This window comes from Fusarium redolens (genome assembly GCF_020744475.1).
Source record: "Fusarium redolens strain MPI-CAGE-AT-0023 chromosome Unknown BKA55scaffold_28, whole genome shotgun sequence".
In the NCBI taxonomy this organism is placed as follows: domain Eukaryota; kingdom Fungi; phylum Ascomycota; class Sordariomycetes; order Hypocreales; family Nectriaceae; genus Fusarium; species Fusarium redolens.
This window is the reverse complement of record NW_025763691.1, coordinates 198,375-213,451: the sequence shown is the minus strand read 5'-3', so window position 1 is coordinate 213,451 and position 15,077 is coordinate 198,375. Positions and strand designations below refer to the sequence as shown.

General features: G+C 45.4%; 3 protein-coding genes across 3 annotated transcripts; all 3 read right to left on the bottom strand.

Moving 5' to 3' along the window:
• Nucleotides 1-1,294: 1,294 nt before the first annotated feature.
• BKA55DRAFT_584933 (heterokaryon incompatibility protein-domain-containing protein) lies at nucleotides 1,295-3,942 on the bottom strand. Its single transcript, XM_046194397.1, has 2 exons — nucleotides 3,452-3,942; nucleotides 1,295-3,396 (listed from the first exon to the last, which is right to left on the bottom strand). The coding sequence occupies exons 1-2, from the start codon at nucleotides 3,555-3,557 to the stop codon at nucleotides 1,409-1,411; spliced, it is 2,094 nt and encodes a 697-aa protein (XP_046042053.1). The 5' UTR covers nucleotides 3,558-3,942; the 3' UTR covers nucleotides 1,295-1,408.
• Nucleotides 3,943-8,589: 4,647 nt separating this feature from the next.
• Nucleotides 8,590-9,753, bottom strand: BKA55DRAFT_528171 (uncharacterized protein; the record flags this gene model as incomplete). Its single annotated transcript, XM_046188978.1, has 1 exon — nucleotides 8,590-9,753. One exon carries the CDS (start codon nucleotides 9,751-9,753, stop codon nucleotides 8,590-8,592), a length of 1,164 nt encoding a protein of 387 aa, XP_046042052.1.
• Nucleotides 9,754-10,671: 918 nt separating this feature from the next.
• On the bottom strand, nucleotides 10,672-14,445 carry BKA55DRAFT_216855 (uncharacterized protein). Its single transcript, XM_046185202.1, has 7 exons — nucleotides 14,262-14,445; nucleotides 13,927-14,195; nucleotides 13,279-13,873; nucleotides 12,657-13,224; nucleotides 12,050-12,603; nucleotides 11,429-11,992; nucleotides 10,672-11,368 (listed from the first exon to the last, which is right to left on the bottom strand). The coding sequence occupies exons 1-7, from the start codon at nucleotides 14,360-14,362 to the stop codon at nucleotides 10,912-10,914; spliced, it is 3,108 nt and encodes a 1,035-aa protein (XP_046042051.1). The 5' UTR covers nucleotides 14,363-14,445; the 3' UTR covers nucleotides 10,672-10,911.
• Between the last annotated feature and the right edge of the window lie 632 nt (nucleotides 14,446-15,077).

Below are 15,077 nucleotides of genomic sequence, written 5' to 3'. Positions count from 1 at the left end.
TAACGGCCTAGATGAAACTCTCTTTATCTTTGCATCTTTGCCGAATTTTGAGTGGGAGAGCTCGCTTATGAGCTAAGAATTACAAACAACACGTCTCACACCAGTCACAGTCCATACAAACGATACAGTGATACTTTCCCGTCTGATTCTAGCTGGTAATATCTCCAGAATTAACAAGGCAATAGCCATCGCAGCGGATGCCACGGTGACCTGTTTTTATATTTAATATATGGAGATCTATTGTGGTGCTTTACGATAAAGTAATTACAGCTGGCCAGTAGTCAGCTTCAAGCTTGTCTCAGGTTTCAGGTAAGGTTATTTGCAAGGCTCTCTGTAAGGCTTCTTAGCGACCTCATGCCCATTTTGGAGAAAGGCGCTAAGTTTAGTGACGAAGTGGATGACCTGGTTGGCACTCTTTGATTTTAAGTCTGGAAGGAACACTAAATACTGCTACAGGACAACCCAGCCAAACATTTGGCTGGGTCGTATACGAGCCTGCCAATAACACACATCTACAGCCGACATCTATTCCCCCACCACGCTTCTTTAAGAGGTTCAGGTTTCAACTTGGAAGAATCCATGATATATCGTGATTCTATCTAGGCTATCGATATGGCCGATAGCCTCGACCTGCAGATCCTTTGGACAACTGTTTCGGGAGAAAGCTTCTTCAGTTTCCATGTAGACAAGAATGGAAACTATGTTATCGAGGTCCCCGCTATTCTAATGCATAGATGCGGATAATAACTACATGCAACGATGGCTCTTAGGTCATTTATCTAGATCCCACTGTCGTAGACATAGTTACCACAGCAGGCAAGTCATAGAAGAAACTGACAAAGAAGAATGACCGGCAGTTTCAGGGGCACGGAGAGCGGGAGCGGGAAAGAGAAAGACGGTAGAAGGACAAGGAAAGGAAGCAACAGGTAACTGATACATGAGAACCCAGAAACGGCCAGGAAAGCATAAATACATAGATAGATTCTATAGACGAGACAGAAGGGGCACAGGTCGAGAAAACAACAAACCTTGACAACTTCACATGGATTGGCTCTGATACCGCCCCTAGTTCTTCGCAGGAGCCTTGTGAATATGCACAGGAGGACAGAGGTGCAAAGGCCGCCGTCGCTGATCAGGCTATGGAGAAGAATACTGGGTAAGTTCAGCGGGGATATGAACGTTAGGCAGCACGAGGAGGACATTGAATGTCCTACGAAGAAGCGGTCGAGTAAGTCAGCCGAAGCATGGGTGGAGGGCCAGGGTGAGGATTAAATGGGGGGAACGGAATAAGACGACGAGGGCTACCATTTGGAGGGCTGGTACCATACTTGAATAAAAAGAGTCAACCTACATCAGGCAAAACAATGCAGTATTTCAGCTACCTCTCGATCTCCATGCACAAGAAGCACTATATAAGCTTGATCCAAGAAGCCTTCAACGGACCGTCTGGACAAGAGGAAATCTTCTCAAGAACCTCACCATGCATCACCTCGTATACATAACACTCCCCAACAATCAAATATCCGTCTCCTTTTGGTCTCAATAAGAAAGGAACCTCAGCGCCAAACAGCACACACAGCTGATCTCCAATCTTCATATCCATAGGCCCAAGTCCAAAGTGATTCGCCTCTGTCACAAACACCCTATAGAAATTGTGAAAAGGGGTTATAGCGCTTATATATCGACGCCAGTCTCCGTCTTTGGCAATTTCGTTGAGATACTCCAGTTGTGTAACATCGCCAGGCTTAGACTCGATAACACTTTCAAGGGTGATGAGATCTTTCATTACCCAGTTCAGCTTCCCTGAGAGCACTGCAGCAGCCATGTCGGCAAGATGTGTGGCCTCGTCGTCTACAGGATATGCTCTCCCTTCGCCCCCGCATGTCAATGTCAAGGCACATATCTTCCAATCTCCCTCACTCCATCTTGGTCTACTTAAAAAGATCTGGCGTTCTCTCTCATTTTGATCGAAAAGCTCAACCTGCCCCAGAACTTCCTGCATGGAGTGGATGCGACCGAGAATAACACCCTTAAGCGATAGCTGCCCTGGTTGATTAGTGCGGTCCATTTCCATCAGAGCACTCAAGGCACACCGAAACCCCGGATGCTTCTTTGTTGGTAGGATAGTCCAAGGGCGATATCTATGCCAGCTTGGTACCCATGATGGTCTGGATGGATCAAAGTCTCCAAAAGTCCCTGCTCCTGATAGAAACGTTAAAGGTGAATTTGATTCTAACATCAACCTTGCAACATCTTCATAAACCTTTTCTATGGTAGTTTCCTTTCGGTAATCCGGAATAATCTTTATGGCTATTGAATCTGTTGTCGCGATACCTAGAAGGCCATAAATCTTATCTTTAGGATCTTTGCTTTCAAATAGTCGAGTGACTTGAAGCAAATGAGCAAAGGAGAACTTCAGTGGAGGGAAACAACGCTGTGATATCGAAAGTCGATACATGAAATAACAGTGCATCGCTCCCGTAGGAATTATCTCTCCGAAATCATTCAGCGATAGCTCAGGTTTGTGGACAGTGATAGCTGCGGCTAGTCCCACCCACTCCCAGGGTATCTGGTATGAACCCAACTGGATGATAGCGTGACTAGCAAGGACGGCCTCCTGTAAGACCCAAATGCGAGAGAACCAGCGCCGTCTGAAGAGCTGCATCATTTCAAAACGGCAGGCCTCATATTCCGAGTCAGGCGTAGCATCATTTCTGATCTTGGCATGATGCAAAACGGATTGCCCATCTCTCGAAACTTCAGAGTAAGTTGCCTTGAGATCCTCCTGGCCACACTGGATCAGCCATTCATTGACGACTGAGCATATTCCTGAAAAGGCCTCTGAGGCTGAGGAAAGAGCCGCTTCAAGTATGGTTTTACCACAGGAACAGCGGTCAAACTCCTCACCAAGCCATATAATGACCTGCCAGGCGCCGCTAAATATCTCTCCCATCATTACCACCTGTTGACTTCGCTCTTTGACGTCTTCCTGATTGATACAGACAGCGTCGGCCCATATCAATCTGGGGACATTGCTTCGTCTTAATTCTCGTAAGGCAATGTTCAGGTTTTCCGAAACAGATAATAAGTGGTTTTTCCCATTCGCTGTCACCCTAATCTTCTGGTCTCTAGCTGGTTTCTGATATCGGGCTTCGTATGCCGTTTTACCCCAGGTGTACGACAGGGCTTCGTATGCCATCTTATTTTCTTTCAGACTGCAGATATGAAGCTTGCACTGAACAATGCCACTTTTCCCCGGAAGGATCTCTAGTAATCGGAAGCTATCACCCTCAGGCAAGGGAAGATAAATTCCGGTGGTGCTTTTGGCTGATAGAGTTGAGTCATCAAGTGGGATTAAAGGATGCATTAAATTCCGTGGATTGGAGACGTTTGAACCTAAACATTTGTTACCATCAGGCCAATGTTTGAAATATTCAGGAGATAGTCCCACAATGAAGTTGCTCGTACGAAAATGCGACTTGGTTCTCGCTGGACTCTTGGTTTAGGTTGGCGAATAAAGGTTCTCTCGTAGCGAAATTTTGAGGTTTAAAATACATCCTATTGCCGTAAAGTCCATAGCTATAGGTTGATCTTGACCTTGAACTAGAATAAACACTCGACTATGAATTCCAATGTCAGGCTCAAGCTTCACGAATGGATGAAAAGGAGATATAGATGGTCAACATCCTACGTATATAACAGCAACTGGTGAAAGGGCGATTTTGCCTACCCGGTTTACAGTGGAATTTGTTCTCAGAGCTGCCAGGAGGTTGAGTGCAGAGCAACTGTCTTGCGAATGACGGTTAGCAGACATGGCGGCCGTCGGAAGTGTCGACTACGGTTTTGGAAAGCCAATTAAATGCTCTAGAGCCAAGGGGTAAGAGAAAAATTCGGCACGGAGTTGCGATATATGACTGATTGCCTGTCGGTTTTCTCTTTGTGAGATTTCCGGATACCCCTCAGTGCCCCGCGTTGCTGCCTGATACAGCCACTCAGGTGACCCCTAGTAACTAATGACTAAATCAATTTTAGGTAGAGTTGATTTTATCGACCCACTCTAATGCTAGGGTGTAGAGTTGATTGTACATTATTCCACATACAGGAAGGGTAGTGCTGATCAGAACAGGGGTTTACTATAGAACGCGACGCGTCCTGTCGCGTAAAGTGCTACTCAAAAGAATTATTAGCAGAAACGCATTGCGTTTCCTGTTTGTGACCAATCACCGTCTAGCATTTTCTCCCGCATCCATAGATAGTTAGATTCCCATTGAACCTGAGCGTCCATCGACCAAAATGAACAAGCCAATTACTTGCCTCTATAAGACATTACAGCACTCACCATACAGAGAGGCTTATCACCTCATGGATACGGCGTGGCCTGTCAACATGCAGCAGGCTAATGGGAAAGCCGGTGGTAAACATGAAGAGCAGGAGATTCAGTGCGAAATCACATATAACCCATAGGATCACATATTTCACTTCATTCGCAATGGGAGACGCATACTTTCTGGGGTTTATTCGGTGAAGTTCACAACGGCAGAGTGTTTGAACATATGCTGAAGAACTAGTCTTGCGAAAGCAGTTCCCGAGAAGATCGGGAGACGGCATTTCCAGCACGATATATGTCTCTGGTGGAGTTGCGTCTAACTATAAAACATGTTTCTATTAAGAAGCTGAGAATCCACCATCCAGGCAAACAGCTCACTGGTAATATGACATGTTTGTTTGCCAGCGGTATAGAAGCTAAAAGTAATAAGTCGATTCCTCCTTCACATCAACAGTTGCAACGCAGAATGCAGAGTCTAACCGAACCTCCTGGCGCCTAGCGTCATCGAAACTGGTCCTGACCGCTGGCACTATCATTTCTCATGATGAAGAATGGTTGAGAGTATTAAGTTAAGCTGATGATCCCAGTCAAGATAAAATAAACTGAGTTGTTGCGACGGCTGAAACCAAGTTCCCAGACGGAGTCGCAGGAGATAAGTCACTTGATGTAATATTAACATCATTGCAGATTATTCGCTTCATTCAGACTAAATAGAGCATCTTGAGAAAAGAATTGCGACGCATGAGATGGGTGGCTGGATTGTGGCAAATCGACATCCTCTTAAGGCTGTGATGGTTTTATTCTCTGGACTCACGTGAACCCAGTCATCCTCTCCCTCTTCGCCATCCTTTCCACCAGTCATTGCTGCCGAAAGCTCGCCTTAGATAGGTGCCCTCCAGGTCTTGAACCTGGTATAATGCTAGTGGTTGTGCAGGCTCGCAATACAGGTTACAACTGAGGGATATTACAGCACAGTTCGAATCTCCTTCCATTTGAAGCGAAGGAGTCAATCCAGACGAACCTTTCACTGATGTAATAACCATTTCATCTACTTGGCACTAGCTATGCTTGTTTCCCAGTATCCTCCTATTGCAGTTAAGGGTGTCTGTGCTCTTGAGATTATAAAGCAGAGGAATGATAGAGACGGTGAGAATAGTAAGCTTGCGAATGTTTAGTTTGATCATCAGAAGCTTGAAGCACCCTGAGTACTCTAACCATGAAAAACAAGTGAGAACCCTCAAGACAGACACCAAATATTTCTAGAGTGAGAGAAGTCGGGCGGCAAGCGTCACGAGAACCTTGATATGGGTAAAGGAGACAGCATCCTCTTCCGTCTTGTCAAGATTGGGCTCCCCTTCATAATGAACATGTCTGTTGCGCTCCGTTTGTCCATTCTAGATCTGAATAGTCTGATTAGAATCCACGTTCCTTCCAAACCCACAGATGCCATTAGAAATAACCTATCAAACGCAGTTGTCTCAGCCTGGGATTTCATACTTGTGTCAAAGATCATGTCGTATTATCCAGGCTTGTGCTTGTGCTTCTTTATCTCTTCCGCCACGGAAACTCTAGCCGCGCCACCGACCAGGAAGACCAAAGAACTCATCAGTGTCATTATGTCATTTATATTCTGTCCTTCAATCGGTACCAACAGAGATGTACCGATATGCACAAGAGTATCGCAATAGTGGTGAGATAAGGAAGAGGGAATCTTACTCAGGCGTGACAGTGATAGCTGTGACGAAATCATCATCTCACGCAATGCACAATAGCAGTGATATGCTGATCAGGTGCCCATCCTCCCTGATTAATCCGCAACTGGGGCCATCTGCAACTGATTCACAGAGACATTTCCTCGGTAGATGCGTTAACAGTGATACACCAAAGCACTGATTGACTGAACAAGTGGTGAAACCATCTGATTCAAGAAGGGAAGAGGTAACGAGGAAGTGAACATATGCCTCAAACAACGCTCTGACACCGGCATGTCAATCGTGAACAATGACCAATTCCAATATATAAACCTCGCCCGATCCGCCAAACTCACATCAATCATCTCCATCTCCATCTCCATCTTTCACACACAACTAACAACCTTTACTACTACATCACACATTTACGAGCTTACCAACACTCGACGAAAGCATCATCAAAATGACTTCTCAACCTCCAGCTGATACCAAAATGCCTGGCACTCGATGCCCAAAATGTTCTACGGCTGAAAATGATGTTTGGGTCATTCCTGGTCGCAACTGTGGATATTGCGGAACCTATTGCGAATAGTAAGTATACCACGAAGCTTACAGCCTGTTTCCATGAGATGCTAACATGACCGCCAAATTAGACGGGAAGCTTGGCGGTCTTGTCTTTCACTATGATGAGCAATCCGTTGGGCGCTGGTCAGGATTTATTGACAGGAATGGAAAAGGCAATGGGGCTTTAGGGTGATACCTCGGCAGATGGGTTTTACGTCTGGAAAACAATCTCATAGATACGGCATAAAGGTAGAAGGCAGGGTGAAAGAACACACTTAAAACAAGATATGCATTGCTCTCTATTACGTGATACCAAGATCTGTGATTCATCATGTGATCTCTATCTCTAGATAATTATAGCTGAGGTGGTTTCGTCACGCAGAGTAAGAAACTCCCACCTCCAGCCAAACCACCTTTCCATTTTCCTTCCCATGCTTCCTAAGAGAACTGGATCGATATCGTCAACAGGATGTGGCTTGTGAAAGACGATCCTGCCTCCATCCCCAGGCCCAGACAACTGGTTAAACTCCACTGCTGAGTCGCTATTGTTCATCGCTGTAAAACATTGATCATGGCGTGAACGAATCGATGCCATACGACGACATCCTTGGCAACATCATCTTGATTGGGGAACATGAGGTGACAGGCCCCTAATGAATGCCTCGTCACCTGGATGACGGCATCTTTGGTCAGCTCCCCTTGATCTTCGTCTTGTAGGTCTATGATGCCACTGGCAGAGATCCTTTTCTCTGCTCTTGTATTGGCCATTTCTCGGTCCTAAATGATCTCTATAAACACAAATCTCGGTTCAGCAGCCTCACAGAAAGAACCAGAAATGGGGCTGTGGCTGATCTGCTATCTGGAAAGAGGAGAGGATCTCGGCCTTTGCTCATGTTGAAGATGCTCTTGGGTGTTTGCAGACGCCTCTCGTTTCAGAAAGCCAATTGTGTGGCACGAACTTACGTGAGGCTCGAGTTTCCTGTCCTTGTGCAGGCCTGGAATTTACGGTAATAATTCCTCCAGGCGATTGGCCCTATATTAGACCTGCTTGACAAGGAGAAGCTCAAGGGCACCGAGAGCGTTGTTGTAGCTGGACGGTAGAGGGGGGTAGTGACAACATCAACGGATGGGGTTAAATAAAGAAAGAAGAAGAATAGGACCTAGGGGTTATCATTCTCACTGCACGCACAACCAGTCGCTAAAAGCAACTCGAAGAAGCAGATCATATCAAGCATCACAAGTCATTTCACACAGGAGCAAGAACTGCTTCAAGGTATTAAGGGTAGACATGTCTGCACCAGGTAGTATTAGTCTTTTCAAGGGCCTAGTCTTAATATTAAGTCACTTACTATATATGCGAAAGAGCTTTAGATCAACATGAGTGAACAGATTGAAGTTAAGCACGATTGTGTATAAAACTTTCAAAGGCAAAACCAACTACAATTGTTGATGTAGATAATTAATTATTTCTACACAGTAAGACTCAACTGGGTACTAGAGCATTTTGGGTGATTCTCTTTATACCTGGTTGGCATTAAGAATTAGAAATGAGTACGTTGTCTATCGCGAGGCTCCTGAGATGACTGTGGGAGTTAGATGTAAGTGGCCAGTAACACTGCTTCCACTCTGTCCAATTGGCTACTTCATTAGTAGAGTTTGTTTCGTCCAAAATCGGAATTACGAGAGACTTTAATGTAAGGCTGAGCAAGACTGGACATGTCGAACGGGTCAGTGGCATATGTATGCGCAAACTAATAGAAGCCCTTAAAGCTTAAAGAATATATAGATAATTACTCTAAGTTACACGATAGTTAGCGACAACTCCATAGGGCTACCGTATATCTGGTAGTATAAGGGGGCTTCTGACTGCGTTGATACCCCTTAGTTCGTGCTCTGAAGCTATGTAAGAAGGACATCAATAAGTTTTACTACATAAAAGGGGAAGCAACTGTAGGTATTATTCAACGTATGGCTGGGCCAACATCATCTTCAAAAGCCAAATGGCATCTATCTAAACGCATTGAATGGATTTTCTAAGATTCTCCCCATAGCATAGCATTCAGCTTTTGTGCCCTCCTCAGTGTGTTGACAGCTAAAAGCTGACTTGATTTGATCATCCGTGAGACTATGAATCTCACCACCAGATGGATGTCTGATGTAAACCGACTGCGGATTATGTAGCCCTTCTCTCAATCTTTGAAGAGCATCTCGCCATGAGCCCTCTCTGATGTGAACAAGAAACAACGAAACCTCTGATCCAATACCGAGAGCCCTAGCCAATGCTCCGAGTTCAATAGTGGTGACAGAGATCTCGGTGAGATGAATTGAGCGCAAGTCAGACTCCAAAGGCCACATAAACCCAATACCAACTGAAGTCGGAGCAGCGAGCATAGATTTAAACCCCAAGCTGTACCAAAACTCGCCAAGATTTATATCAGCGTGTGTGATGCATCCGGCGTTAAAGAGTGCGCTCAAGTATTCATTTACAGCCTCCATCTCACTTGCTGTCCTAACAGTATCGTTCTCTTCTTCATTTTTTGTCCACGGACCACAACCGCTCCGACACCGAGGCGAAAAGTTAAACTGGAAAAGGTCGAGTCGTTTGATGGCTTCTGATAACTTGTCCCGGTCATCTCTGCTGAGCTGCATTGTCATGTAATCCGGCGCAGCTGATACAAGGATAGAGAGTTGATCGATAACCAGTGAGTCGGTTTTGCCCAGTGCTAGTGGAATATCCACCAGTAACCTTGTCGGAACCCCAGGCCAGATGAATTCGTTCGGTTGGATCCAACGTGCTTCCTCCCATAGCATCGGTCGAGAAAGAACTCGAATCAAAATATCGGCTTGGGCCGAGGTGTCTTGTTCGTCAACTGGATCAAACTTGCGGCCGAGATCATAGTTGTTTTCAAGAGCGCCATCATGGAGCGTGACATGCCGGATGTTTGGCAGTCTCGTCATGATCTCAGCTATCTCAAATGCAAAGGCGCCGTCGCCATGCAAGAGCATCTGTGAATCGTGCCTTTCTTTGTATATATTATAAGCACGTTCAAGGATACCCTTTGGACAACCTGTCTGATTTGCTCTATTGCGTGATATAGATGGCTCTATAAACTCATCCTTGTGCATCTGTACGTCGTTGATGAATCGTTGTATCAGGTACTCAAATGTCATTTTTCCGCCTGAGGTGATGCCAATTGACCCATCCAAAATGTGTGCTCGTTGCTCCCATTCAGACAAAGTGGCTGAGATGAAGTTGCCAAGACTGGCCGCAATCCATGGATGGTAGAAATGCAACCGCACATTGGCTTCGCATACTCCTTCTGCGATTCGAGGATTGTCAACCACTTGGCGAAACAACTTAACGCTTTCTGGACGGATAAAGTCTAAAGTGGCGCAGCGACGAATAGCATAATCGCTGCAGAGCAAGTAAAACCTCCAGCATGTTAATCTCAGGCTGGAGATAGTGTCATTGTGTTGCTTTTGCTCTGTGTTTCTGCATAGTCCAAATACAGCAAGCAAGACTTCATTGGATAAGCTAAGAAATCCTAGAACATTCTCAGGCAATGCGGCCATGGTGGTGGTGAATGGTTTGTAGATAACTCAAAATTTAGGTAGTTATTATTACAGGTTTTACAGGCTCTGGCATATTGGCTTACTCAGACGAGAATGAAAATGCCGTCTGTTCTGTGGTGGGGAGATTCTCATAGGAAACCGTTTCTCATTGGACAGAACCGGGGTCTTTGTTACGACCCCCGCGACGTCGTTACGTGTACCCCCATATTTTCCTCCAATCAATGCTACCCAGTCCAAACAGATCAGCGCCAAGACTTCACGATCAGTACTGATCCGATATAATTAACACTAATCCTGTAGCATCCTCACTAATTATTACCAATACCCCTAAAGTATATAGACTATATTTATTAGCACTTTTATAGATATTAGCTTACTAGCTATTAATAAAAATTCTTTATAATAATAAGCCTTATAAGTATTACTTATATATTAAGTAACATAATACTTTATACTAACTTAGCATTATGCCTTATATTATCTGCTAATATAAACCTAATATAGACTAGTTTATCCCTTAGAAACTATAACTATTATACTTAATCCTAATTAGCTATAATGCAAGATAGTAGTTTAGCCCCCTGTTTGCATCCTGTACCTACCCCTGCGTGCTGGCCTGCATTTTTATTAGTCTATGCCCCTGAACCGTAACTAGTAGTTTGGCCCAAACTACCACTGCCCTTCTCGTTAGGTTGAGATTTTTCATCGGCTCGCGTGCCTGATCGGTTCGCTTATTATATACGTTATATACACAAACTATTCCTCAAGCTCTCCGTGTTCTATGGAATACATCTTGTCAACGTCGAAATACGTGATGCCAACCAGGTTTTCGATGCTTTGAGTAAGGACATTGACTCGGTGATTGATCATGTTAGAAATCATTTCAACAACAGCGTAGGTCGAGTAACCAAGATCCTGTATATGTCGTATATCCAGAATCGCAGGGTCTAGCTGTGATAATCTTTTCGAAAGCTGATATAATTTTCCGGGCTTGATCCTGCTCGGCAGTGGCTGGCCAGTTGCAACCGCACCTGAAAGCTGATATAGAACAACAGTGACCCTCTCTTCTAGCACATTAGTTGAGGTAAGAAGGCTAGCAAGATCTTCCGTCCATTCTCGTGTACGCGTTGAAGTATGGTAATATTGCGAGTGAGGCCCATGCAATGACCATGCTTGAGTGGAATATGACAAGAGAGCGATATAGTCTAGTAGCCTACTCTGAGTGTCAGTCATGTAGCACACACTGCGTTGCAGTAGTCCAAGTCCAACTTACATTCCAAGTTGTGAGATAATGTCGGAAAAAATCACAACAGGGAATTTACCTCCCAGTGTAGGTTCGTATTTCTGGAGGTAGACGTTGTGCTTGACAGATGAGTTCAAGATCATCGTCTTGTTAAACATTGCTCTGCGGGTCCGCGAGAGCAAGTGGCCTTGGCTCTTCTTGTCAGCCACGTCCCCCTCCGTCCCGCGAAGTCGAGTCTTCAAGGTCGTGTGCACTACTGTGTGGTAATTGCCAACTAAGTGCATAATGGCCGCCATATTCCTACGCAAGATGCCTCTAGCTGTGATGGGATACGGCAGGTAAGTGAAGAACATGGAAGCGCAGGTCCCCCACAAGACACAAGCAACGCGTACGGCAACAACAGAATAAGGTTTATAGTAGATGACACCCGCTGAAGTTGCCGCTTCGACGCCTATCTTGTTCACTTGGGTCTCATAGCCGATTGAGAGAACTTCGGTAATAAACACGACTAACCATCCAATGATGTACCGGGGCCACCTAATCAAAAAGTACATCTGGAGGAAAGCCGCAAACCACATGAAAACAATGACCCCTCTATTTAGCGGTTAGCTGTTTCGTGGCAATTTGAATGGGGACTCAAACGTGTCTTACGCTGTGTGACCGTCTGGAATGTACCAAACCAGATAGCAGATAATCAAAGCTGCAAACGAGCCGAGGATTCGAAGAATGTAAGAAACGCCGGATTGCCCAGCAGACATATTCGCCCCAATTGCTGCAATGATGACGGACCAGATCAGGCGGTAGTGTATGAACAGCGCCTGCGTTGGTTCAAGGTAGGCGATAATAGCACACGACATGGTTGCGCAAGCTGATCGGAAGCCAAAGCTGAACTCGGGCCCCTTGAGAAATCCTTGAAATCTTTGGATCTTAACCCCGAATCTCTCGTAAGCATTAGTAGGCGGAAGGTGTTCGATGTTACGCGTTTGTCGAGTAGACTGTCCAAATACCAGCGTCGCCTCCTTCTTTGAGCCCGGTCGGTCGTCATCAGCTAGAGCCTGGTCGGCCGTGTCGAAGATGCTGAGCAGCCATTTATAAACTCTGCGGAGGGAGGGAACAATAAGTCGATTTCGGGTCATTACGCCTTTGGCGACTATTTCGTCTGTAAACTTGCACAACTCAAGCACAGATATCCCAGCAGAATATAACTACACGGCATTCGTTAAAGACTTGGTAGCTGCAACCAGGAGATCTTACTCACCATTTGTTGCATGTACAGGAGAAGATAGAGCTGTTGTCGATCCCTGTGGAGAATGTCAGGACTAAGACGCTCGTCGTCACCGCCTTCATTGGACTTATGCAGATCAGTTTCCAGATCTGTAGGGAGACGCCCATTATCAACCCATGCATTCAAGGAGGCAACTCTGTCCTTGGAGAAGTTATTAAGCTTTTCCTCAAGCACCTTTGAAAATTCAGGGCTACCAGGCTCATTTCCGCCGCCTTTTGATTCGGTGTCGGCTAGCTTATTGCATCTAGTGCCAAGCATTCGACGTATAAAACCTTTAGCTCCTGGTCTGGGAATGAGTTCCATTTGTAGGCCGGCATGTTCAAGTCCATCATTGACAGCCTTGACCAGGTCAGATGCAGGCTCAACCAAACAGCCAACTGCATTCTGCCATATTCTGTCATACTCTTGAAAGCTTTTAGCCTTGTCGGCGGGGTCATTTGATTCGGAGACCTGTTCTTGCTCCACTTGAGTATCGAAGGGAACCCAGCCTCCATTTTCCTCGATGCGCTTGAGAATATCTGGGAGGTGGGACATGCCGCCACTGAGAATAAAATCAGCTTCCTCACAGGCATTCCAGAAAGTCAGGAGTACTCACACTGGCATGAGGATGCGTCGACACAAGTCGCTGATAGCATCCAGATCTTGGGTACGTAGCTTTCCCCAAGCAATCTCGCGCTTCGCCATCACCAGCTCTTCATGCATCTTGGTGTATAGCTCTTTAACGCTGGATACTTGCTTTTTTAAACTTTTTTCAGCTTGGTCGTGTCGCCCTTGCGCATCAGCCCCATCGTTGCTGTCACTCTGACTTGCACTCTGACCGGAACTTTGACCTGAAATGAACGGAAATGTAGGAGTTGTTGATAGTTGGGTTAGGTAATTGATGGATTCGCTCAAAGCTCGTTGTGTGCAAAGGATATATTTCTCTTGAACCTCAAAGATCTCCGTCCGGCAGGTTGTAGGGTAAAAGAACAGTCCAGAAAAAAAGGATATGGCGATACCGGTGTAGTAACAACGAACCGTGAGGTATATCAGATCCCAGCACTCTTTCCAGGTGGTAAAGACTGAGCAAGAGGTGAATTGCACGATCATGAAGATGTTGTACAATATCGTGGGAATAAGGAGCGCCGGGAATCTTGCTTGAATACTGTTACTCACCCAGATGTGAAAAGTGAGCCAGATAGCGGTGATTGCTGGAATGTGTTAGGACAAAAGTATTCGTTGGGTTCGAGCTTCCCTGTTTTACCACTCTGCGATGAATTATACGCATGTAAGCCGTTTGGGTCAGTGTGGAAGCGGGCTTGCAACCCCGACCACGTTGCTAACATCGCTAGTGGGATAGCTATGGCAGTCAAGGAGCATATTCCAAAAGTCAACTCAAGCAGTTTCGCACGCGGCAACACGTTTACTGTGACAACTGCAATAATAGCCACTAGGAATCCTAGTGAGGTAAACGTTTCTGACACAGGAGTGCTTTGATAGAACGACAACGAGATTGCCACCGGTATCGAGCCCCTATGCTGCTGTATCAGTCTGGGCTTAACTAAAAATATCTATAGAGCAGGCAAGTAGAGAACTTACTTGAACATTAGCATTAAAATCTTATGATCAATACTGAGGGACTTCCATCCTGACTTCAGACGCTGTCCGACAGATAATGGCATGTCTCGATCTGTTAACATGCAAGACTTAATGTCTTCAAAAGGTTAATAAAAAGAATGCGAGTATAGTCCTTAGATAAACATGTACAGGTGGCTTCTAGGTGGTATATGTAGCCGATGTCGCGGATGTTACGGATGTCCCGGCTTGACGTGGGTGGCGTTCCGAGGAACGGGAGAGTCGCGCGGCTATTAACTCTGAGGTAACCTAAAGGCAATACATGATTAATAAATCAATCCCTATTTGCATGACTACTGCATAATTTAATTTTTTAGTTTTTATTTAAAAAAAAAAATAAAAAAAAAAAAAAGCAATTCCCTCTTAAAGGATTAAAGGCTACTAAGGTCTTTGCGACCCCAGGGCTATTCTGCAAGAGAGCTGCACAGGCTCCTCGGCTCAGAGATAGCAGGAGACAAAGAAACGAGCATGAATAGAGCGAGCTCCACTTCAAGTTAAGCTAGTGGTGACCACTGATTCGAGCAGCCAGACAAACTTCAGCTCCGATAAATCCGTCAAGTCGTAACTGCAGCCAGTCGCATCAATCTTAACCACTGCCGGCTCCATTTAAAGTAACACCAAACTTTCAAATTCCCACAATGACACCGCCAGGAAGAGTACTACCCAGGCTCGCAGCCAAAACGCAGAGTATTAGTGAAGTCCAAGGCGAGAAAGGCAAAGGACCTGCTACCAAACGTAAGACGCTTCCACCGCGTAGACGCTATGTTGCTGTTGCTTGTT